The 25,064-nt window shown below is 37.9% G+C and overlaps 1 protein-coding gene across 10 annotated transcripts in view; it reads right to left on the bottom strand.

Moving 5' to 3' along the window:
- The window catches only part of LOC104927908 (membrane-associated guanylate kinase, WW and PDZ domain-containing protein 1), an 89,131-nt gene extending 77,437 nt beyond the window's left edge, over positions 1-11,694 (bottom strand). For 5 of the 10 annotated variants that reach the window (XM_019267793.2, XM_019267794.2, XM_019267796.2 and 2 more), the window contains exon 1: positions 10,868-11,688. In XM_019267793.2, the coding sequence (XP_019123338.1) occupies positions 10,868-11,165 (298 nt within the window). In that variant the 5' untranslated portion in view covers positions 11,166-11,688. Of the gene's footprint in view, positions 1-10,867 lie in introns of all 10 variants that reach the window. The other 5 variants (XM_010742093.3, XM_010742094.3, XM_019267798.2 and 2 more) reach the window with 4 other exon arrangements.
- Positions 11,695-25,064: the final 13,370 nt, after the last annotated feature.

The raw sequence follows: 25,064 nt of genomic DNA, 5'->3' as shown, positions 1-25,064 counted from the left end.
CTGTTTAACAGTGATCCAACACATCATGAAGGTTTTACCATTTCCTGTTCTACACTTCTTCAGTACAAGGATGTCCCACTTTGCCAGGAAACTTCCTCTGCTGCACAGGAAGTTATGCATTTAAAAAAAAGAAAAAAAATCAGAGGAAACAATGGTGGTTTGTTTGGGATAAAGTCCACCAGAGTAAATATACAAAACTACAGCCTGCACTGAATGTCTCTTTGTTTTTAACACTACTAACACGTTTTAATGTCCCAAGACATTTGAATGCATAAGTTCCCACTATAATTTAACATTTTCATAGACTAGATTATTAATTGAAAGAATAATTGTCAGATTTACTGATATTTAAAATAACTGTTAAATGCAAACCTCGGCCTAACAGAATTATATGTCATGCTTTGATTTGTAGATATCATCTAAACAGACGTACTTGAGTCTGCTTCACTGTCCAATGTAAGTTTTTCCTCTTCATCCAAGATTGTGGGCTGCATGCTTTCTAAACCAAACAAGTCTGGACTATGTTTACTGAAGCAGATATGATAGCTGAATTCTTTGAGTATATTCCTGGAAAAATAGTTCATGTGACAATATTCCTTCATCCTCACTCCTCTTTTTGACCTATTAGGAGAACTATCTGTGCCGGAACTACCTGTGAAATGAGGGATTGCCCTGAGTGAGTTAGACTCACAAGCAGTGTCCTGCCAATAGAAGGACTTCACAACCTGGTGCATTCATCAGTGCAGTGCAAGTACAACAAGAAAGTTTCTCATAAACTGATTCAAGCTTTTCTTTACAAACGGACAACTGAAGTTGAGTTGCAGGACAACATCTTGACATGTTTACTAGTACATACAGTCACAAGCCTGCTCTTAGATTAAACAGCAGTGTGAACATTAGTGTCAGTATATCAGATGATAAAGCGTTTTATACACTGGTAAACCGAGCAGGGTTAGGGTCAGCCTCTCAAGAGCTTATGAGCAACCTGAATCTCTAGAGATTTGACAGACTAGGAGGAGGGGAGGGATAGAGAGATCAGCAACATGAGAAATCCTCTAAGGATCATCTGCAAACCTTTCACCTCAGCTAAACAACACATCAAGGTTTATATAATGAGAGCAATGTTAGCTGAATTTCGCATTAAACACAATCAAATGAACACAGACTATTTATGGATATATTTTCAATTCTAAAGTCCTGCTTCAGTTTGTGAAATCCAGCTTGATGACAGAGGACCTTTGAGAAAATTAGAACGTCTCTCACTCTATATGCTATTTGCATCTTAAGGAAGGTGTAATTACTGTGCCTACAAACCACAACAAAACTGGCGACACAGACTAAAAGTAGGACTATGATTCATGTGTATAAAACGGAGCCTGTAATGGTGCGTAATCCCTTCCAGATGTGTGAATCGAGAAGGAGCGCAGCTTAAATGTCAATTTACTCTCTTGCAGTGAACATGTGTGTATATGTATATATGTGTGTGTGTGTGTGTGTGTGTGTGTGTGTGTGTGTGTGTATGATTGTCTTAGTAGGAGCATGCGTGAGTGTGAAGGTCACTGCACGTGCATGTTAGTGCAGCAGAGAGAGACCGAGTAAGATGAACTGAGGATCCAATAGCCGGATCTTAAAGCTGTATCTCAGCACTGTACTTTTTTTTACGGATCACCTGATTCAAACCATCATATTGTTGCAGCTGGGGTTGAGACTATAGACTAACAGTCAGCAGTACAGAAAGGACAAGAGAATTTAAACGCTGAAGGTTTTGCTGTCATCAAAACTGTGACAAAAGCAAGGCAGCCTCACATGCAGGACTGCATATGTCTTAAAAGGTAACCCTGCAAAACAACCGTGAGTTCACACCTAAAACAGCTCATAGATAGACTGCAATGAAATGTTGTATGGGCATTCATTGTCTCCAGTGGATAAACCCTAATGACTTGGAGTTGTCTTCTAGCATCACCATCAGTTAAAACTATTTTGGTTTGTGACAAGACACCAGCAAAAGATAAGATAGGACAAAATAATAATGATAATAATGATCATTTCACAGAAATAATTGTATACAATTGCACTGTATACACACAAGGTCTCTAGCATTATACTAAGACGTTGCAACGGGAATTGTTGCCACAAAAAGATGGTTGAGATTTTACAAAGAATTCAACTACAAACAAGACTCACGACATTCATCAGCCTCGGCTGCATTTTGCATTTAATGCTGAATGCAATGTTAGCATGCTAACATGCTAAACTAACTTGCATGTTAAATGTCAATACAGTCGTCCCTCGCTATATCGCGGTTCACTTTTCGCGGACTCGCTGTTTCGCGGATTTTTTTAGTGTAATTTTGCATGCTTTTTTTTTACAGCGTGCTGTACAGTATGAACACGCATTGTGTTCGGCGTCCTGATTGGCTAAGGGAGTACTGTACAAAATGCGTGTAAAAAAAGTGTATAAAAGTGTGTGGTTAGGGGTTTTACGGCATTAAAACATAATAATTCTAAAAATATAATAATTGTAAAAAATAAAGCTGATTACTTTGCTGATTTCGTCTATTGCGAATTATTTTTAAAACGTATCCCCCGCGATAAACGAGGGACCACTGTATTTGCAATTGTGAGCATGTTACAGTGAGTGAATGTGGATTTAGCTGAAAAGTGCAGTTTTACAGAGCAAGACTGTGTTATGTTTAAACAGAACTAGTTCATAGGTCTTAATGAGTATGAAAGGTTTTTAATAGTAGCAGAACAGCCACCCTAGAGGGTAAGATGTAAAGCTAACCAACAAGACGTAATATCGTCTAAATACGGGGATATCGTCGAACATTTTCAGACAGCCTCTGCTAAAAGACATTGCAATCGGTTGTTCACATGGAAAGTGTAAGAAGTATATGAAGCATACTAGCAGCTTCAGTCATACTGATATTCCTGGTTAGCCATTGTTGCTATTGTTCCCAAACTGTTTATAAGAAAGCATCACTTTCAAAATGCCAAATGATCTTTTATATCAGCAAGTGTAACTACAAGTTCTTTAAAAAAGCCTCTGAAGGAAAAATTTGCCGATCTAATGGTTCCAGACTGTCAGCTTTGATTAACAATCCATGTGTTAGTAGTACATCCTGTAAACTTCACACCACAGCTCACAAAATCTTCTTATTTCCACAGACTGATAACATTTTAATCATCTCTTTCTCGTTAATTGGGACCTGTCATTTAGATGTTTGAGTCATGCATTTACTTTTTACTCTCCTGTCAAAACAATGCAGGGGGAGCTGATAAGAGACTCAAGAAGTAAAGCACATTAGTATCAGATTCATTAACATATGTGGGTTGTATTTATTACTGATTGCTTGGTCTTGTTCACCCTAATGGGGTCATCCATGTGTCATACTGTTTTATTTCTGTCACCTAAGAGCTGTCATGTACGTTATGTCATGTCTGTGTTGTTCATATTGTTAATATAATAAATGTTATTATAATAAAATAATAGTTGAAGTGCAGATTAGGTAGCTCCTTCATGGAACATCAATAACAGGAGTTTCTACTTAAGTCAACATCAATCAGTCACAGCTAATCATGCACAACAAAGCAATGAAAAGCCAAATACAGATTAGATGTCATCAAACTGTTGAATAGTTTTAGTTTAGTTTGCATGTGTTACATTTGCTTTAATGGGGGTGTGTACACTGGAGTTTTGCTTTAGTATTGATGGAGTGACTTGCTAATAGTATACCACGAGCGGTGGCTTCAAACACAAGCAGCTTGTGTCATTTAGGCTTGAACAAACCAGATTAGAGTATATCATGTTTTAACACATTACAAACCTGTCAATCAGTTTGAAAAAGTAGGACGTTTAATGGGTAAACTAGAGTATATAAAGATGCCACATGTGTTTTTTCCATATTTTCCAGATAAACTGAAATAGTTGTTTGCCGTAGCTCTGTTGACAATGTAAATGTTACATTATCACATTTTGAGTTTTTCTCCCGTTTCCTACAGGAAGTCATCTTAGAAACAAAGATCAGAAAATGTGAATTACTTGTGATTCACCCGTTTTACAAAAGCAGAAACTGATACTGCTTAGTAATGAAGAAGACTTTCAATACTGAGGTAGCGTGAAAACTAAAAGACTCCTGATGAAGCTCCTGCGAGCCTGAGCTGATTTTAAAAGTGGTCAAGAGGTCATACATGTGCTCCAAACACACTGTCGGCCTTGAAAAACAACTATTAAGTTTTGTAAAGAGATGCAAAAGCAAATTTATTAACACTGATTTAGTGTTTTTAGGGCAGAATTATGAGTAGCACAAGCAGATGCTTAGATATAGATGACAAAAGAGTGGATTAGATACCAGGATTAATAAATTACTATGAATAAAATGAAAAAAAAATAAATGAATGAAAATGACTTCAGAGGACTGATCTGATGTCTGTGAGGCTGCACGTCCTCCCCAAACAAGTCACTCACACAGAACTAAACTGATGATGCATTCAGATCATTAAAGTCTGACATTTCCAAGTTTACAACCTGGAGGTCCGTAATTGCTGGTGGCACACTGAGGCAACACTGATGATATTTGAGTTAAAGGTAAAAGCTGTGTTGTCTGTTATGTATTGACAAAAAATATACCAGCTTATACCGGCTAATTGTTTCACAATTATAACGTGTGTAGATGATAATAAGTCTATGTTCTGACACGTTCAAGAGATTATTCCCGGCCTCAGTCATTTACACTTTGCAGGGGCGTTATCAATTCCCAGTTAATGCAACACGGTTTGAGCTGAAACGGATTTGTATGCAGCTTTAACCTCGTGTGAAGCAGACATTTATAATTTATAAAATACAGTTGAATTTCACTTAAATGTTAACAACAATACACCATTTGTGTTTCAGTTTGTTTTGCAACACAAAAGAAAGAGAGAGGACATGATTGTACTTTCCAGAGTGAGTCAGTGACAAGTGTCGTACGTCAACATGCTTTCGCTCAGCTTCACGGTGAGCGTGTTTCTGTTTAGGAATCTGTTAGGAGGTGAAACATGATGCATGTGAACTCCACAAGAGACAAACCTATTGTATTTTATAAACCCTGAAGGCTCTCAATGAGTGTTACTGATAATGTAACCGGCATGCCTTGGAGGAGGATTGTATCCTTTCATGAACCTACTGTACAGGCACAGTGTTACTCTCCTTTATCAGCTGGAGCATTCCTTTCAAGCTGAGCTCATTACAAAAATGCTCTTTACATACCAAATGAGTACTGACAAGAGATACACAGCCCGACACTCCTGACTCAAAAGTTCAACAAAGTTAGAAAACTGTAAGAAATCTATGTGAATTTGTGGCAACTGGAATATAAGGTATTGCTTTGAACATCAGTGTGATCATGACAAATACAATGTGAATATGGGAGCCATACACTTACTGATGTATGATACTGAGCCTTTTTTAATTTTATTATTGCCTCAGGGTGATACTCCAATGTCTCTGACAACAATGAATTTATACAGCAGAGGTCATGTTTGTGAGTTAGATGAGGAGACTTTAGCAGAAAAACGTATGTGGGTTGTTGTTCAGAGTCTCCGTGTGTCTGCTCTGCCCATTATATAACGCCCGCTGAGGTCTCCATCTTTGCAGACGAATACGTATTGGTATTCAGTCAAATTAATAAGAAAATATGGAGCTCCATGAAAACAAAGAATATACTATATCATTTTCTCCCTTTAGGTTTGTAATTTTCTCTCAAAAGCAGAACACAAATGATGTACAGGGCAAACAACTATTTAATCTTAGTGGTGACTTTAAGGAAAGTTACAAATATTGACTGGCTACCTGTTCTGGTTCCAAATATGAATAATTACCAGTTTTCTTAATCTTCTATGAGAATAAAGTGAATCTTTTTGACATTTTAAAATGTCAACTTGGACCCTCGGAAACTATCATGGACAATTTTCTGTTTTTATTTTTTTCAGACCAAAGAGCAACTGATCATTCGAGAAAATAATCGATAAATGAATTCATAATTTTAAAAAAATGTTAGCTGCAGGCCAAGTGCCAACATAATATCTAAAGATTGACACCAATATCAACATGACTATCTGATATCTGTAACTATTTGACACCTTACTAAGAAATATGTAAATGTCAATCAAGTCTAAAATAAGCAAAGTTTTGATTTACTGATTAACTATCTGATTGTAAGTTAACAAGATTACAAATCTCAGTTTTTGGTATTTAACAATTTATTCCTAGCCCAAATAAAGTATAAGAGACAAAGAAACATAATGTGGCTCTGCTGGAGTATCGTATCCACAGTACTAATGGTTGTTTTTTGTTTGCTGTCTGCATTTCATTCCAACCTCATTGCTACAACACCTGAGGCAGTGTCTGAATTACACAGCGGTTTGTTCAAGCCTAAATGACACAAGCTGCTTGTGTTTGAAGCCACCGCTCGTGGTATACTATTAGCAAGTCACTCCATCAATACTAAAGCAAAACTCCAGTGTACACCCCCCCATTAAAGCAAATGTAACACATGCAAACTAAACTAAAACTATTCAACAGTTTGTTTGATGACATACACAGGGCTCATAAAGGGACAGTGGATGTGGAAGGAAATGAGAAAAAGCAGAAGGTACAGGGAGAAGGAGGATTCATGTTACAAGTCATTGACAAGCCTTTTAGGAATATAGTTATGCAGTCAGTTGCACCTTGTTTTAACTTGGTCAGCATTTTAAGACCCAAAAAGATTGAGTTTCACATTTATTCAAAACAGCTAATGCTATCTAGCCCATCTGTGCCTCTTTGTGTAATGTAGGACACCTACAACAATAAGTGCTTTTTATGTGCATTTAAAGTCTTTTTGCTTTGAAAACTTGAGTGGATAAAAAAGTGATATATCATAATAAAAAAGTTGGCTAACATTGTCTGTGTAGTGATAAAAACTAAATACTGATGAATAAATCATGATGTACATGAAGCGTGCGACTTTAAAAGAAGAAAACTGGCATCAGACCAAAACAATGAGGACTCTCTTCACCCTCTTCTTCTGCAATGCTTTATTGACACCCAACTGGAAAATTACTGCCAACTATTTATCTTAATGTGCTAAAATTCTAATATCTGTGCAATGTTGGGTTACACAATTTATATTTGATTACATTTTCAGTTTGATTTGATTTTGATTTAATTGATTTAATTTCTGCTTTACTGCAATGCATAGTCAGCTATTACTGATTCTAGACTTGGTATGCACTCCGGGTTTTGCTCAAGGACGGGGAGATGGTTACTATCTTAAAGTTTAGAATGATAAAACAGATGGTCTCACTAATCACTATATCACCCTGTCGCCAAGAGGTGAGCAGGGTGACTGGAGAAAGCAAGACATGACCTGAGAGGAGAGGTGAAACTGGAACAAAATGGGAAAATGTATCTATAAAAGTTTTGATGTTTCATCTGCGTCGACCAGTGAACTCCTGGCCCCACTTCTCAGGAATGCCTGGCATCCAGCAGGCTGCCCCGGTTCCCTCTGGCTGTGTTCAAGTGAAGTTGAGATCTAAGGCGACCAAGGGCCATTTGTCCCGGAGATCAGACAGCACCCAACCAAACCCACCTATGATCAGAGCACCATAAAACCCCCGGAGGGGTCTGTGGTTCAATAAAAAAGGTAAAAAGCTCAAATGCCAAGTTGGAAAACAGAGGAACTAAAACACAAAAGGTGTTTTTCACACCTGTTTCTTGATTTTATCAGTCAGATAAACATACTGTGCGTTAGATTTATTTAAAACAAGTATCATTGCACAAATCTTTACACCTTTACAGGTACTCCACTGTTATCTGTCAGGAGATGAGAAAACCTTTCACCTGTTAAGCTGGTGGGTCAAAGTCTTAATGTATCTGAAAGTACTCCTCCTTTGTACTTTAACCTCTAAATTATTCCATGCAATAAATCTATTCTTCATTCACCTGGGCCTCTGTACACAAAGTAATGTTATTACATTTCAAGTGACCACAGCACATTGGAGGGGTGAGAAGAGAAAGAGTGCATTTGTGTTTGATGTGTACTTTGTATTGTATGAATATGTATTTAAATCTGAACAGGCGACAGGAGAGTTGAAGGTTGGAGACACGAAGGAAGAAACATGAGGTGGAAGGAATATGTTCATACTGGTGATTTAAAAATAACAGGAAGTTAGTTATTCTGCTTTGGCTGCAGCTTCAAGACAAAGATTTGTGTCCTATTCTTTCTCTGAGTCATAACTTAATCAAACCTGAACACAGAGATATTTTTAGATTTAGACTGACTTACACTTTCCAGGGATGTCATTAACTTCAATGCCCATTACTTAAACTCCATAAATCTGCTCATAAGAACTTAAGTTTCCTTCAGTGTCAAAGTAATTCATTGATAGTTGCCTGTGCATCCATGGGTACATCGCAAACAGGAACTGATGATACTTAATTCAGCATTAATTTAATGGTGCGACAAAAATAAAAAAAATATATAGGCTATAAAAAAAGGGAGGCTAGAAAGAAATATGACTCAGTAACAGCACGGCAACGTTATACTTCTTGTTTACATGCCCCAAATTATGGGAGGTGAAAGTGCATCTCAGTTTTGTCGGTGTGTGTCAGACTTTGAAAACCTGTTCAGCTATTCAGAGAGATACGTATTCTACACCAAGCCTATGGAATTAAAAAACAAAGGCATCCAGCAGAGAAAGATTCAGCCAGCGTTTATTTTGTCAATGAAAAAAATTATGAAAAATGACAACCTTTTTTTCAAGACATAACTTTGACTAAAACTAAATAAAGTGAAAATTGTGACAAAACTACATTTTTGCCAACAAATAAAACTAAGCGATTATGTGAAAGACAAATGAACTTATTGTTTTTCTAATGCAAAGTCCTAATTGAAGACAAAATGACAGACTAAAATTTCCAAATCACTCCAAAGACTAAAATTAAATCAAAATGGGACACCACAATTGACACAGATTCTAGTGCATCATTATACATTTGTTGTGCATATAACAAGCTCTCTCACATCTCTTTGATTCATTCCCAGTTTGAAGTTTGAAGTGTTATTTACAGAGCTTAATAAAAAAGACCCAGACAAAACCCAAGTGTAATATTCCACCTTCTCCACAGGAATGTGCAGACTTCATTCAGGTGGTTTGCATTCCTCAGTGGGAGCAACACACCTGTGGGGCTGTAGTATACCACAGCAACGACCTGCCTACCTGCACACACTGATAGAGTTTCCACCTCCAGTCCTGAGGTGATGTGGCCTCCTGTAATATGACCCACAGCTCTTTGGAGAGGAAAGGAGAGCGATCTAATCTGTCCCCACTGTCTGTCAACTGGTCTGGGACACTTGGATCGACATCCCTAGCCAGGTTCGGTATGAGATCCCAACAGACTATGAGGCACAATGGAAGTCTTGTGAGCTTGAAGAATATCTTCTCCTTTAATTACAGGCAGGGAGAATCTGCTGACTTATGCAAGAAACTAATAACAAAGACGACTCAGGATATCCTTTACGTATACAGTCAGGTTGCTGCAGCAGTGTTTACAAGTACAAAGGCTTTCCATAGGAGTTCAGAACAATTAGAAAATTGTTTATAGATACTGAAACTCTCTCACGGTGCAAGCCCGGTCTGATCATATGTCAGACAAACGCCTGTACTGCAAACACAAAGCAGCGTTACTGCTGAGCTCTTGTCCAAGGGATCGAGACTTCAGCTCAAGAGGTCAAGCCTTCGCTGTGCGGCCACTAATGGACATACAGTACAAGAGATAGGCAATGATTCTACACTGAAACTAAACCGCTGTTATATAACACAGTTAATGATTTCCCCAGAGAGGAGGCACTGCGAGCTTTGTCAAACACTGAGTGAGTGTATGTGAGCGAGGGAGTGAACCTGAGTGTGTGCAAAGAAATATTTGAGGTGAAATATGCGTCTGATTTCAATTCAGCATTCACTCAGGACACGTAGATTTGGCCAGGATGAAGAAGAACAAAAAAATAATAATTAATAAATCAGCCGAAGCAGAAGTTTAAGTCAGTGCATCCCTCTCCCTCTAGCTGTCTTTCAGACAGATGCAAAAGCAGCAGACCGCAGGCTATGGGTCAAGCTCATCTAACACACAGAGAGCACTTCTAGAAATAACCCCAGCTGCCCATGAGTGGTGTCCAGCTCTCACAAACAATGCATACCCACAGTTGACATAGAAAAATATGTATTTAGAGAAAGAAGCAACTAGGTGATTAATAAATTAGCCATTTTTCAAGCAAAAATAGTAAAATATTCAGGTTTCGGCTTCTCAAATGTTGGTTCTTTTTTCATATATCATAGTAAAGTGAATATATTTGGTGTTTGGACTGCTGATAGGAAGAACAAATGATTTGAAGATATTATCTACGACTTTAAAGACCAAATAATTCAAATGTTTAAGTACAGATGGGACACGTATCAGAGAGAAAGTAAAAGTATCAAAAGTTTGGAAACATGTTGAAACAGAAAGTGGCCTGGCAAGTGTTGGAGCAGCAGTCACTGTAAGTGGCCTAATCTGTGACCCTGCAGGTTTGACCTACAGTGGCTTTAGCAATGTTGGACAAATGAGGACAGGAGGACTGTCAGGGCAGCTTCATGTCAAAGCCTTTCGAAAAGTCCAGGCTTCTGTGGAGAGAAGATGAGCAGCTCTGCTCTACTTCACACACATCACCATGCTGCCTATAATGCTGTGGCACATGGCAATTATAAAACAACTTCCACTGGGATTTCAAAACCTCATTTATGCGTGTTAATCTCACACAAACACTCATGCTCTGCTGGTGATATATCAGTTTTTTTCACGTTGCTCTTACCTTGACGCACAGTTTTCAACCTGACGGGACCTTTGCAGCATTTAATCACAGTTAAAATGTCATACAGGGGTAATCCAGACACAGGTAGCCCCTCAACATCCAGTAGCAGCTCCCCTTCGGAGAGTTTACCGCTCTGGTAAAGCACAGCATCCTCTCTAACTTGTCCTATGTATGGGAACTCTCCATTCTCAGCTCCGCCGCGCAGCTCCACATTCAGCTCCCCACACGCGTCCCGGATCACCGCGCAGTCATTCACTTTGGTGATCCAGTGGTTCTTCTTCTGAATGACTTTTGACATGATGACTCAGGTCCAAACCAAACCCGTTAGTTCCGCGGAATGGTGTAAAAATCAGCTGATGCATAGCACAAAGATAGTCCCAGCAGACAGAAAACTTCAGGGTGCTTGGGTGTTACTCCAAGTTGGAACATTTTCACCCTTCTCCTGAGCCAAGGCATGCTGCTCCCAGCGGATGTGAATACCCGATGGATCAAAATCCGGATTGTTGTTGCGTCTGTTGTTGTTTCCGCATCTTTGACAACACACGCTCTGATTCCTCGCTGTTGGATCTAATCCGCTCTCTGATTGTCTGCTTTAGATTTAAATACTCCTCTCCTCGTTAATCTTCTCGTTCTGCCTCCTGATCTGTCGTAGTATGAAACTTTCCACAAGAAGAAAGGAAACAATAAAGTGTGAGCTTTACCTATCCAGTGAGCAGGTTGCGCTGTTCACACACAACCGGCGGCGCCTTTAAGCAGGTAACACAAGCTCATCCTACTCGCTCCTGCGCTGTGGATGGAGAAATAGTGGAAAGTGGGGGGGAGCGCATGCGTCCAGCTGCTACTCCACGAGGGAAAATCCTATCCAACCCCACACCTACCGGGACTGAAAGCTCCTCCCATCCCGCTGGCCTGCACGCGTTTCCAAACGGATTACACCGATCTGTGCGTCTAATCCCCCCAGACTTTAGTCTTTATTCATAAATAATAGAGAACCAGAGAAACTACAGACAAATGAGCTCCACGTTAATTAAGGTTGGTACAAACTTCAAACCAACGACCATCTAACAGAGCCATAAACGCAGGTGCAGACAGATTTAGTGATCTGTGGTCCCTAAAAGCAAATTCATATCTCCATTCTCTGTTAATATTGTTGTTGTTAATATTATTGTTGGTCCTAATAGTCCAGAAGGACTATCAGCACAACGTTCTTGAAGTTACTTCAAGTCTGTTCAAGTTCATGATAGACAATCTAATTTATAATTGTGCTTAATATTGCATTTGTTGATTTAAGTTTGTAAGTTTGAATCTATAAACTGAACTACAAATAAATGTACCCATGATGTACAATGTTTCTCCCTATAAAGAAGAAGCTGAGTAATGAAGTCACATAAAATGTAAACATTTGAGTGGCTGTACTTGATTTTGAGTAAATGTAGTTAATTAGATACAAAACAAATGGTCAATGATAAATAAACAATGCTGAATTAAGATTAATGATTTCAGGCAGCAGTAACACAATCTGTATGGACTTGGCATGGAGAGCTGCCAGTTCATGTCCTGGGCACTGGAAGGCACCAGACCCCTAATTTCTCCCAGAGCGCTGTTATGTAGCAGCCCATCGCTCCATATTTGCACGTCTATAAGCTTCTGTGTGTGTGTGATTGTATTTCGAGCCTATATGTGTAAAAATCTGAGTGAAAAAAGACTTCCCGTTAAAGCAAATCGTCTTCCTTGTGATGAAACTAGTAGTGGGGCATAATTAAAGTATTAGGGGCCTTTTTAGTTCAGGACATGCTGCTGCTTTCCTACAATAATAAATTTGACTTAATTTAATGTTTTAAATTCCCATGAGAATATTTGTACCTGTGTGGATGGGTTAGTCACCTTTCAATGGATGCATAAAAAAAATTTAAAACATTTATTTCAAGTAGTAACTTCAGGAATAACCTTTAAACATCCATCATCTTCCTGCAAATCTCTTTTCTTTTATATATGATTTATTCATAGGCCCTGTAACTCTCTTTCTTCTGAAGCATGACTGATCAATGTGAAGAAGTCACATATACACAGATGTTTTCAATATATGATATCAACCTCACTTTCACAAAGGATTAGAGACACACAACCCTCTCACAAACTTATTGTATATGTGTTATTAAAAAGGCTTTTTGTTTGGTCTTTTCGGCAGGTGCAGACATGATTTCGTATAGATTATTGTTTGATTTACAATCACAGATTGTAAGTTTATTGTTTGTAAGTTGACATTTTTCAGGTCAAACTGGTTTTCTTTCAACAGCCTTAAAAAGAAGCCAAACTCATTTTTTATTCAGTGAAAAAGAAACTTTGTGAGTGTGTGATAGTAAGATTATCTACAATAATGTAAATATCTGGAGCGTCCACAATTTGACAAAGAGGGATCAGGTGAGAAACACATGCCTCTTCGGAGGGAAAGACAGGCTCTTTGTGTTTAAAGCCTGCTCAGATAAATTACAGTGACTGGAACTCTACCACGAGCCGCGAGGGCAGTGCCCTGGATAGCAGTGCGTGAAAGGCAGCTTTCCATCCCATTTCATCTCAATGTTGAGTGCTCAGAGTGTTTGTGGTGAGTCAACTGTGCCACATTTTACAGTTTTACCTCTCCTGCTTTTTTCCAAGAGCTAGAATATGGCCACCATTCTTTATTTTCATTGTGTGGTCTATACCAACTTCATCTATGTGTCTGATAAACACATATGACACATCATTTACTGCGTGCTGCAAAGTGAGCTTTGTGCTGCCGCTCACACGTCACATGACATTCTCAGTGGGGAGAACTTTAACAGCTGCAGGCCACCGAACGTGACACACATCCAGGTCACTGATTTGGTCTGACTGGTGAGGTGGACGCTATTTCTAATGTATGTAAAATTTGACGTCATACATACAAGCTTCATCTGAGTGTTGTTTTAGTCCCTCACATGTGGATATGGTATTGGATGATCTGCTGCTCTGATGTTCAAGAATTTCTACTCCCTGAAAGTGGAGCCAAAAACCTGAGATATCACCACATAGATAAAGGATAATGACATCCTTAAAAAAGAGACCAACAATATATGGAGAGATGTATAAAATTCAAATAAAAACAATGTTTTCTCACTGTATAAAGTGCTTAAATAGAATTTGAGCCACATTTCACTCAGCTGTACATTTTAGTATCATTGTCATGTCTGTGCAGTAAATATGAGGCTAGAAATAGTCCAGTACGTCCTGTAAAACTTGTAACTTGTCAGTTTTACAGTCAGTTTTTGTATGGCTTAAACAAACAAGATGTAATGTGCTAATTGGCGAGCCTTAGAAGTGTTGGAGGTGGTAGGTGGGTTTTGCTTTCTTTGGACAGAGCCAGGTTTCTCCTTTTGTCAGTTCAGCTGCAGGCTGTAGCCTTATATTCAGTATGAGAACATGAGAGGCGTAAAACTTTCTCATAAAATTCAGCTTTAAAGTAGATACGGGTAGTTCCTAAAATTCATTCATTCACTCATTCACAAATCTGTGTATCATATGATTCCTCAGTGTTATTGTTAGGAACCAATAACTAAACACACAAGGGAAACCTTGGGGGCTGAAACATGAACTGGCAGCTCACTATAACGAAGCCTGCATAATGTTAAACTAGGCTCCAGCAAAGTGGTTTCTATGCTAAAAACACAAGGGCCTTGGCTACAATCCACAGTAGCTGTAGTTGGACTGAGTGGTTGTGACAGGCTCAGTAAACTCTACCCCTAAGCAGCTAAGCTATAGATATAATAACATTTCACTGGAACAAACTATTTCCAGAATATGGCAGAAAGGGAATATAATATGCATAACTATGTTTTCATCAGTGTGTAATCACCTGAAAATAAGAATTGTTATGTTTCATATTTATAGAAGTCCTCTTCCACAGTCTGCCATGCTGAACCGACATGTTGGCTCTAAATAAAGCCATTCAGGTGTGTTTTGTGGCCCTGTAGTTTCTCCTTCACGCTAGGAAGGAGCATGTGTGATGAGCGTTGTGACTAGATGACTAAATCTTACACATACCTTATTTACTGTGAAGTCCTTTGTAAGTAAATTGCTATTTGTATATATATTTTTGGGATGATTGATCCTTAGCTTTATTAATCAATGTATTAATTCTAAAATAAAAATTCCATTTGAGTGGATGACATAATGAATGAACATCTACCAATGATTGACAGACACTCCCTGTTTGTTTTGGTCGCTCTAAACTGTTTCTTTCACAAGAATAGAAAGTAAACATTAATCCACACATAGTCACGTTGCTGATACAAATGAGAAAACTTGACTTTGAGTGGTACATAAAGGCGAGCCTGCAGCAAGAACTGGTGAAATAATTCATGCAATTCCTCCAGAATTGTGTAACAGAGAGTGTGTTTAGTTTTATGAGTGACAGTAATTGGACGTCCAAACCTCAAGAATGCCGTGAGTCCACAATCAATGCATAGAAATTAATTATTAACCAGCAAGTCAAACATCGTATCGATCTGTCGGTCAAAGAATAAAAGAGACTGCATCAAAGCTCTCGCTGGTGACAACAAAGAGACCATGCTGGGATAGCTCAAGGTGTTTCAATCAATCACATTATTCAAAATATACTTACCTAAAATGATTTATTTCTTGTCTTTATATTTATTCTCATGCTTCATGAATCAGAATACAATTCAAACACTCAGACTGTACATTCACAAAATAGTTTTGATTTAACATGTTCTTATAAAGATCAATTGCTCCATGAATATGGTTTACACCTGTCTGATACATGAAATATTTACACAAATATTGATCTGAATTAGTAAAAAAAAAAAGAGAAAAAAACTAGTGAGTAAGAGTTTGAAATAATGTTGAGAAATACCAACCATCAACTAGTGCATTGTAGCTCTACCCCCTATGTATTATTACACATACCTACTGTAATGAAGTTGTTGGTGTTAGTTAGTAACATTGGTCCATAACTAACAGTGTTAGTTATGGACCAGTGGTTATATTTGGGACCAATTATGTATTAAATAATATAATTGCATACAATTGTTCCTCCTCCAATTATTCTACCCCTAAATGATAATTCTTTGCTGAGCAAAACTCAACACAACAACAAAAATACAAACACATGGTGTTTGCTTATTTGTTATCTCAAAGACATTGGTCACTCCCATGGTTGTATATCATTTATTCAGTAATAAAAGGTCATTTTGAAAATAAGAAAAAGTGAATGATCATTTTTATTAAACCTGAAACAACTGATTATTTGTAGTAGTATATAATTCTATATATACAGTTATTGTTATATTGATTGTTTATGGGAACACCACTTTTTAACCTTTTAGTTAACGGACAGTTTCTCAATAAAACATTCAGCAGTTAAGGAGCAACATAAAGCATTTGGAGTCATATTTGTGGCCACCTGGTGAATGTAATTCCAATATTCACGCTCTTTTATCTCAATTTTTGGTCTCTTTTCAACTCTTGAGGGAAACTCAACTCTGTCTCTTTACCTGCTAAATGCTCCACTATGTTCACCAGACAGACACTTGCTGAGTCTGTCTTTGTTTTCTTGCTGGAAACAGCTGCCTGTTGTGGCTAAAAAATGATGCTATGAGAGTGAACCAAAACATTAAAGCAGCCATAACACTCTGAAGCTGTAAAGTCAAAGCGAGCATCAGATTTATGTCAACAAGGTTCAACAAGTGAAAGCCTTCACACTCTCTTCATGTTGTAATTTAATACATTATTATTATAAAAAAGTATTGATTATATCTATTTTAAGTAAATGTTATTGTGAAGACCGGTCAGCCAGCAGTGAGTGGGTGTGTGTGCATGTGAGAGAGCTTAGTGCATCACAGTTGAACAGCTGGTCAATGGAGTTTAGAATGATTTGTTTTTGTTCCACTTAAAAAAAATACTCACACTGACTGACTGACTGACTCTGCACACACTTTTGTATCTAGTCTTATTTGCATTTAGTCTTATTGCTGTACATTTGTTTCAGTCTCATGAATTCCCAAGAAACAATTTGGATTAAAAAGCGTCTTGCCATAAAGATGAATTCAGTGGCTGTTTGTAATTCAGAGAAAATATCTGAGGGGCACAATATTTGTGCGCTGAAAAATCATGAGAAACATGTACACCTGTGAAGGATCAGATGACTGGAGGCTTTATTAAATAATGCAGGAGTTACCAGCTGAATCCTCATATTCCAGATGTCTCACAGGATACAAGCTTCAAATCCTGCCTTTTAAAAGAAAGCCGCAATAGATGCAGCGAGCGGCAGTTACATTTTAATGAGTACAATCTTCACTTTTGGGTGGGTACACAAATTAACAAAATCCTAATGTGGAAAGATTGCATGATGGAAACTGATAATTACCAAAATAAAGTGCTCCTTAAGAAGTCTAAAATGATAATAATGATTGTCAAAATGCCTGCATGTTAAGAGAAGACCAAGGAGAGTGTGGGGGGTGGGGATGAGAGAGATAAAGATAAAGAGCTGAAGGCAGAAGATATGGAAATAAGGACAGACTCAAAAAAAGAGTCTTAGAACGACAACATAATGACAGGATCTGAAATATAGCAACAGAGAACTGTTTGTGACGACCATTTTGAACAGTCAGTAAATATTCATGAGGTCATAACACAGAAAGTGAGAGTCAGGATGTCGAGGACACATGATGACAAAGTGACAGGAGTTGTCATGTAGTGGATGTTGTACTCTGCCCACCCCCAACTCCCTTACATAAGACACACGCTTGGCTGCAGGCATAGAAAACAAGGCCTGTCCCCATGCATTGAGCCTTCCCCTTCACTGAATCTTAACCATGCAGTACACAACAGGAGCAGACAGTGAGCAATATTGAATTATTCAGGCGCAGAGAACATTGCTGAAATGGAGGGAACAGGGCTGTGTTGATTTTAATTTGGAAAGCAAAGCAATGAGAATTCAAAAAGGCCAAGTTGGTTATTCATGCAAATTCCCAGAGTGTTTCTCTGTGCGCTGTTTGTTGTGAAAACGTTTATTACGCACGTTTGCACACCAGTAGGTAACAGTGTTTATTTAAGTGTTACATAAAACAGTTTGAGGTCATTGTGCTTTACTTAAAGCTGCACTAATCGGTGTAGTGACGAGCCTACAGAGTCTGCAGTTCCCCTCGCAGGCACACGGAGCTTTAAAGCATCTTTCAGCTCATTGTTTCACTTTATTGGTGACATTAATGTTTTGGTTCAGGCTCGCCACTCTCATAAACACAATTTCACATGCAGAAAACAGAGCTAGAAAGGAGAATGGACAGAAACTTACATGGTTCTGGATTTTTTTGTACTTCCCTGAGCTTTATTATAAAGCTGCTATCCATTTAGTCTTTGTCTTGTAAAACTGAAAAATGTTGTTTTGAAAACACTTCAAGTTTTCACAAGTGGTGTGCCAAACTTTTATGTGCTCATCACTGTCCCCTGAGGCCAAAGGGCAAAACGCACACACCGGTACACATGATGAGTGAGAACTGTAGTTGTTGTTGTGGGTGCTTTTCCTCTCAGCAGCCACAAGGAGCAACTAAAGGTGAGAGCTGAACAGCATTTCTTTCATTTTACAAGCAAAATGATTAAGACTGGTTTGTCTTAAATGTGCATCTATTTAACCAACCTATCTCCAGTAAAGAGCACTAACACAACTGCTTCACTTTCTATAAGACTTTCTGGGATTGTCGCATACAGCTGATGAGACGGTCTTTAATGAATCCTCATGTCTGCTGCTGCAGCTGTAAGGAGGTTTGCTGAAAAGTTAACTTTAGCAATATTGTGTAACTTTTCCACCATGAAATAATAATAATGGTACTCCGACATATATTTAAGTGAACCGTGTCTATTTGCGACCAGTACGCCTCTTTCTGCACTGTATGATCACCTCCAAGAAGTACGAACACTTTATAGCAAGTCACACACACCACCAATTATTTCACTGATTTTGATGAAACTGGAGTCCCCTGGTTGCTGCATCTCAACTTTTTTTTTTTTTACAGAGTTTCATTGAGCCATAGATTATGTTTTTGGAGTCTTTTTACTTCAGGGCATCGCTACTTTAAAGTTCTGAATACTTTTCCCACCACTGGTGCGCACACAAACACATTCCCTGCTGCCTCGCTAACACGCAGGAACAGATTCCCGCCTGATGTATTTTATTAGGAGCCACGAGATTCGCATCACCCACAGACCTCATGCTCGGCTTAAAAATACTTCACCACAAACAAGACAATAAGGCATTCTTCCACCTCTACTCGCACTTCCAGGAGATCTCGGGCCCGTGAAGTGGACATAAAGTTTTGACAAATTCTAATAGTTTAAACATACATCACATGTTAAAGTCCAAATTAAATCACAATATTCATTTAGTTTGCCCTATTCCTGGAGATCCTGTTAAAAAAACTATTTCTATTTACTGTGTATGTGTGTGTGTTAAACCAATATTCAGCCCATTCTGCACAATATAAAAGTATGTTACTGAACAGTATGTCCAACAAAATAAACCATACTCCCATGTTTCCTATTTTAATCTCCTTCTATGAAATCTCATGGGGTGAGAATGACAAATAAGGGACATTTCTGCCTTTGAGGCATCTTCAATCCACCTGATGAGGACAGACAGTTTAATAACTAAAGGTAGAGCTATAAAATATCTGGGACAGGAATGTGTATGATAGAGTTTATATTTAGAAAACAACATAAAAAAAATTAATTTACTTGAATTGTTGATCTGTAATGAAAAGGTACTACTTTATTTGTTTTCACCAAGACAAGACTGGAGCTGCATCTGAGATCGATAGCTGATATTTTCACAACAGGCATCAAAAAGGTGTTTCATTTGTTCTGAGACGCTGCAACAACCCATCAGCTACCACATATTCACGTAAACACGTCATGAAACAGACAATAAACCTAAACCTAAGATTCTGGAACATAATTAGACACGTTCAACGATCAAAACATGGAAAGGTAACAAGAGAAAACAGATTATAACACTCAGCAAGCATGCCTAAATGAACAGGCATCATCTTTGAGCTAAAAATAAGGCGAGCATCGGCACGTGCTTTATGAGATGAAAAGCAGTCGAAGATTTGAGGATCAATTTGAATCATTTGCTTTTCAACTCACTTCAGGTGAAGTGAGTGTCTTAATTGTGTTACGCTGAGTGAAAGCTTATTAGATCTTTTTATAAGAGCTTACAGAGCCAAAATATATATTTTTTATTCCTGATAAAAATCATTGTCACTGACTAACCTTTTACCAATTTGGGAAATATGCACTCTTGCTTCAATGCTGAGAGTTAGATAAGATTTATACTGCTGTCATATGTCTCTGTTAAATATGAACCTACAGCCATGAGAGACTTTGGTTAGCTTAGCATAAAGACTGGAAACAGGAAGAAACAACTAAGTCTTTCTTTGGTAATAATTTTTAGTTGAGTCTAATTTTTTTAAATGATTTTGTTTGTATATGAAGAAAGAAACAAAATACAGTGAATATTCCTATGTCAGATGAAAATATACTACCATGTATTTGTACTTTGTGCCATTTATTCTATTTTAATTCTGTTAGCTACTTCTGTGCTCATTTGTTTTACCTTTACGTTGATTTACTGTGATATGCAGTCTTGTGTTACCTTTTGTCTTTTTGTTTAACGGAAAAGTTGTTTAAAAAAAAAAGAAGCTTGGTTTGCAAAAAAGAAATCTGCCTGCCAGCAACTCTAAAGCTCACAAATGTCTTGTTTGTTTAATTCATACAAGAGATGTCAGGAAGTGGTTTCTCGTGACTAATGATCATTACAACCTTCAGTGCAGAACATGATTGTTAAGTTGAGGTTTTGGGAAGTTACGGAAAACATAGTTCAAAATTTTTTACCGGGAAATTTGGCATAAAGAAACAAAAGTGCTTCTTAGCAAAGTGAAGGAAAAGAGACAACAGGGATGACAACAATAGAAGTGATACAATGAGACATTTCCATGATCGACTATCAGAGATGAGTCAGCCCATTATTGTGAAAACACCATAGAGAGGATGTTTGCTGGGTGTGAGGATATGGTTGCTTGTTGTCCAGGAAGTCACAAACCTAAGCAATTAGAGGAGGATGCCTTTTTTTAATGAGGATATCCTGCGCTCACAATCCTGTCATGTGATCGAGGTAACCACAACAACTCTCAGGGAGCCAATTCTCTACAGATTTAATGTGTTGACAGATACAGTATTACCTTTGTTCACAGCCACATGGACTTCATTACATTAATGACTAGTGCATTAGATTTATTTATTTCAAAGGAGAGCAAACCAAAGGTCACACATTAAATATTAATTATGTTAATAATTAATTTGGGATTTTTGGTCCTTTTTGGTTTTTAAACATATGCACATCATCACTTTCTGTTTTCATGGTTTGGTTTGCTGTTTGTTTGCTGAATAAGCTGAAATGAATCATGTTTTACACTTAATTTGCAAAAATTGCAATAGCCCGATATAAAAGTAATCAACATCAACAAACATCCACTTAAGGAAAAGTACAAAACTATCAGTAAAATATCTGTCCATGTATCCAAAGTAGCATCAAAGTAGTCATAGCCCACTGACCAGCAGAGGGTCCACACAATGCAAAAAGTGATTTTATAAGACAGACAACGTATGAGATCAGATGTGTGAGGCCACATCAGGACCACAGAGTTTCTTCAATTAAAAATGAGTTAATTAATTTTTCTGTTGCCAGAAAATATTGCACGTAGTTGACAGGAAGCCTCCATTTAAACAAAACAACACGTCTTTAATTGCTTCATCCTTCCATAAGCCATATAATATGTTCTGACTGCCAGCAGCCTGAGTGGCCTCGTTTTTGATATTATCCAGACTTTGAAGTAGAGAACAGTTGGCTTCACAAAGCTTTGTACTGTGGCTTTGCTCTCTCATTTATTGAATCATTTTGGCTCCACTGCTGCCACTGAAGGGTGTCTTTTTACATCAGCCGGCTGCAGTTTGTATCTTTATCTTGTGATGTTGTGCACAGAGACACACACATACGTAATATCCATGCATAACACACACACACACACGCACACACAGATAATGAAAAAAATCACTGCCGTAGTACATTATATTACTATATTACTCTCTTTTCATCTGTTTAATATCTATTTTTCACACATTGTCTTTTAACACAGCTTGTGAGAGCGCCACGCTGCACTTCACAACAAATGCTGTTTGTGTGTGTGTGTGTGTGTGTGTGTGTGTGTGTGTGTGTGTGTGTGTGTGTTTGTGTTTGTGTTACAAACAAAACCTTTAAATCCTTGAATACTACTTGTATTTGAGCGTTGAGAACTGTAGTGTGAAGCTATGAGGAAATGCATTACACTCCCACACTGTATAAATGAATAGGAAATGCTGTAACTTGTCAACAAGATGTATGAGGTAAACAAGTACCAATCAGAGCTACTTAATAGTAATAAAAAAAAAGATCCACACACTACATTACTGTGTGACTGCAGGCCTGCTGGTATTAAATATTCATGGGTCCAGGTGATGGATTGGCACACTTTGTTGTGTCACAAAAGCAAAACAAGCGCAGTTGCCATGGTTTCTCACCAGATGTTTTTTGTCTTCGTAGAGCACCTGTTTTCTAATAGAGCGCTCTGGGAATGGGAGTGCATCTTCACAGGACATTATCCAGATAATTTCTCATGTTATCTCTCCTAGATAAGCCAGAGATTACACTCACATACGCCCACAATGTAGATTAACTTGATAGGCAAATATGGACACAAAAAACAATTTCATTGGCACGCTGCTTATTGTAAATTATTGTGTTTTTGTTCTTTCTTTTATGTATTTAAGAGGCTGAATGTGATTTCTTTTACGATATTTCTGCGTAATTATTTTTTTTATGATGTCTTTAATTTTCTTCTTTTTTGTATTTAAATTTTTGTTTTTCTTATTTCTTATTGTTTTATTAATTCTTTTTATGTTTGTTTAGTATTTTATTCTAGTTGTTTCTTTTTAAAATGTGATTTTAATGTGATTTTTTTTAAAGTTTGGTGACACAGTGGAGCACAACAACTTCTCCCCCACCGTCTAAAGACTTGCAGGTTAATTGGTGACTCTATTGGTGAACGTTAGGGTATGTCAGCCCTGTGATGAACTTGTGAACCCCACTTCTCGCTCAATATCAGCTGGGATCGGCTCCAGTCCACCGTGACCCTGATAAATATAAGCGGTCATGGGAAATGGGAATGAATTTCCTAAAGTATGTACCTTCACACCTCCTCCTTGATTTGTACAAATGATGTACACCTGACACAACTTATACCCGACTGTTCAAGGCAGACATTTTGACCTGTCACAGTAAACAGGAATATAATAAAATATAAGTCATGTCACACTGTCATGTATTACTGGGATAGCTGCACACAGCACCTTTAAAAAACAGACTTTACAAAGTATTTTACAGAGCAGCGGACAAAAGAAGGCCACACAGATAAGATAAGAGAGAGATAAAAGGATAGAAGAAAGTTGCATGATTCATTTATATGTATCTTCTCTAACAAGTCAAAATGTTTGCTATGAAAAGTCCTGTTGATTTACTTTTTGACATGTGATTTTGTATATTTTTGTAACGTACATTTATGTCAATTAGATAATCCTCATCCTCGAGTTTCCTGTCTATTTAGAAAGTTCATATTGGTTCAGACTGTACAAAAATACAACAGTAAGTGAATGATATGTATGCACACATGCACAAAGAGAGAGACAGAGTCATGTTTTCAGAGTAACATGTGATTTGAGGACAGACTGACCCTCTCTGGTCAAATCTAGTTTTCACTCCAATCAGTCCTGATGTGTTTTTAAGTCCAATGCTGCTCTCTGCTGGTTACAAGCAATACAGCATTTACTCTTTTCAAAAAGGTCCACTAGAGACAAACATGTTAAAAACACTGATTTATTATGATAAACTGGCCAACAAAAGAAGAAATCAAATACTCACAGTACTCTTGGGGAGGATATCATACTACGCACATAAAATATGTTTTTAGAACATCTTTTGGTCTCAATTTCTACATTTTTTACCTCCTGTTGTGAGAACAGTCCTGCATTCTTTCATGCATATTGTCTCCAGATGGAATCACAGCCTCGTCACCTCTAATTTGGAGTTCATTGGCTTCAAATTCCAAAACATAACTGAGCACAAATCAGTGCAAACAAATTATTATTCTCTGACTTTTGTGTTGTTTGAAGTAACATACAGACATTTAAAATGTTGTGGTTCCAACAGCTGGTCAGCATTGAGTGATAACAACTCCTAAGTCTCATTTCCTGTAAACAACCACTTCTTTGCTTTATCTTTCTTATCATGATAGATGGCTTGCTACGCTATAAGATCCCCTGGCATGAAGTCTGCCTGAGATGTGCTTCTGTCAGCAGGAGCTCATCAGAGCTTGAATCTGCTGGACCTTTTTTCAACAGCCTCCTCTTTTATAAACACACGTTCCTCGCTTTACTTTTGTTTTCATGATCAGAACTTAAATTCACTTGTTAAAAATGAGGATTTCTGTACAACTTGTTTCAGCCTGACTTGCAGGCCTCCGAGAGAGTATGAATGACACACACAAAAAAAAAACATATGACGCTCAAATACATCATCAGGAGATGTTTTTACATTTCCCATGCCCATCAGTGGAGTAGATTCACTGGAGAGGTGGGAGGCCAGGCAGGAGTGACGCATGGGTTCCTCTTGACAGTGTGGGAAAGAGACTTGTAGAGTCAGATCTCTGAGAGTGTGTCAAAACCAACCTGTAAGGAATGATTGATTGATAAGGCAGGTATGCTGGGCTCTCACTGAGTTAAGAGTGTTTATTTTCTCTAAGGAACAAATGGCCATGTGTAATCTGAAAAAGGATTGCTCAACTCAAACCACAGAAAATCATCAAAGCCTTTTTTAGCCTCTTCCAGCTTGTTGTTTTGGTTTAGTGGCCCACAACTTTACCATCTAGTTGACTCTCACTGCTCTCTTGGGCCTCATTTGCAGTTTTAATGAAAAACCTCTAATAAACTCACTGTGTGCTCACAAAGTTAGAAACAAGCGAGTAAACATAGTGAAGCTTTTAGCAGCAGAAACTGACATTTCTCTGGGAGAGGAGTT

This window comes from Larimichthys crocea, chromosome XV (assembly GCF_000972845.2).
Source record: "Larimichthys crocea isolate SSNF chromosome XV, L_crocea_2.0, whole genome shotgun sequence".
Taxonomy (NCBI): Eukaryota; Metazoa; Chordata; class Actinopteri; family Sciaenidae; genus Larimichthys; species Larimichthys crocea.
Note: the sequence above shows the minus strand (reverse complement) of the source record. Positions and strands in the feature narration are given on the sequence as shown.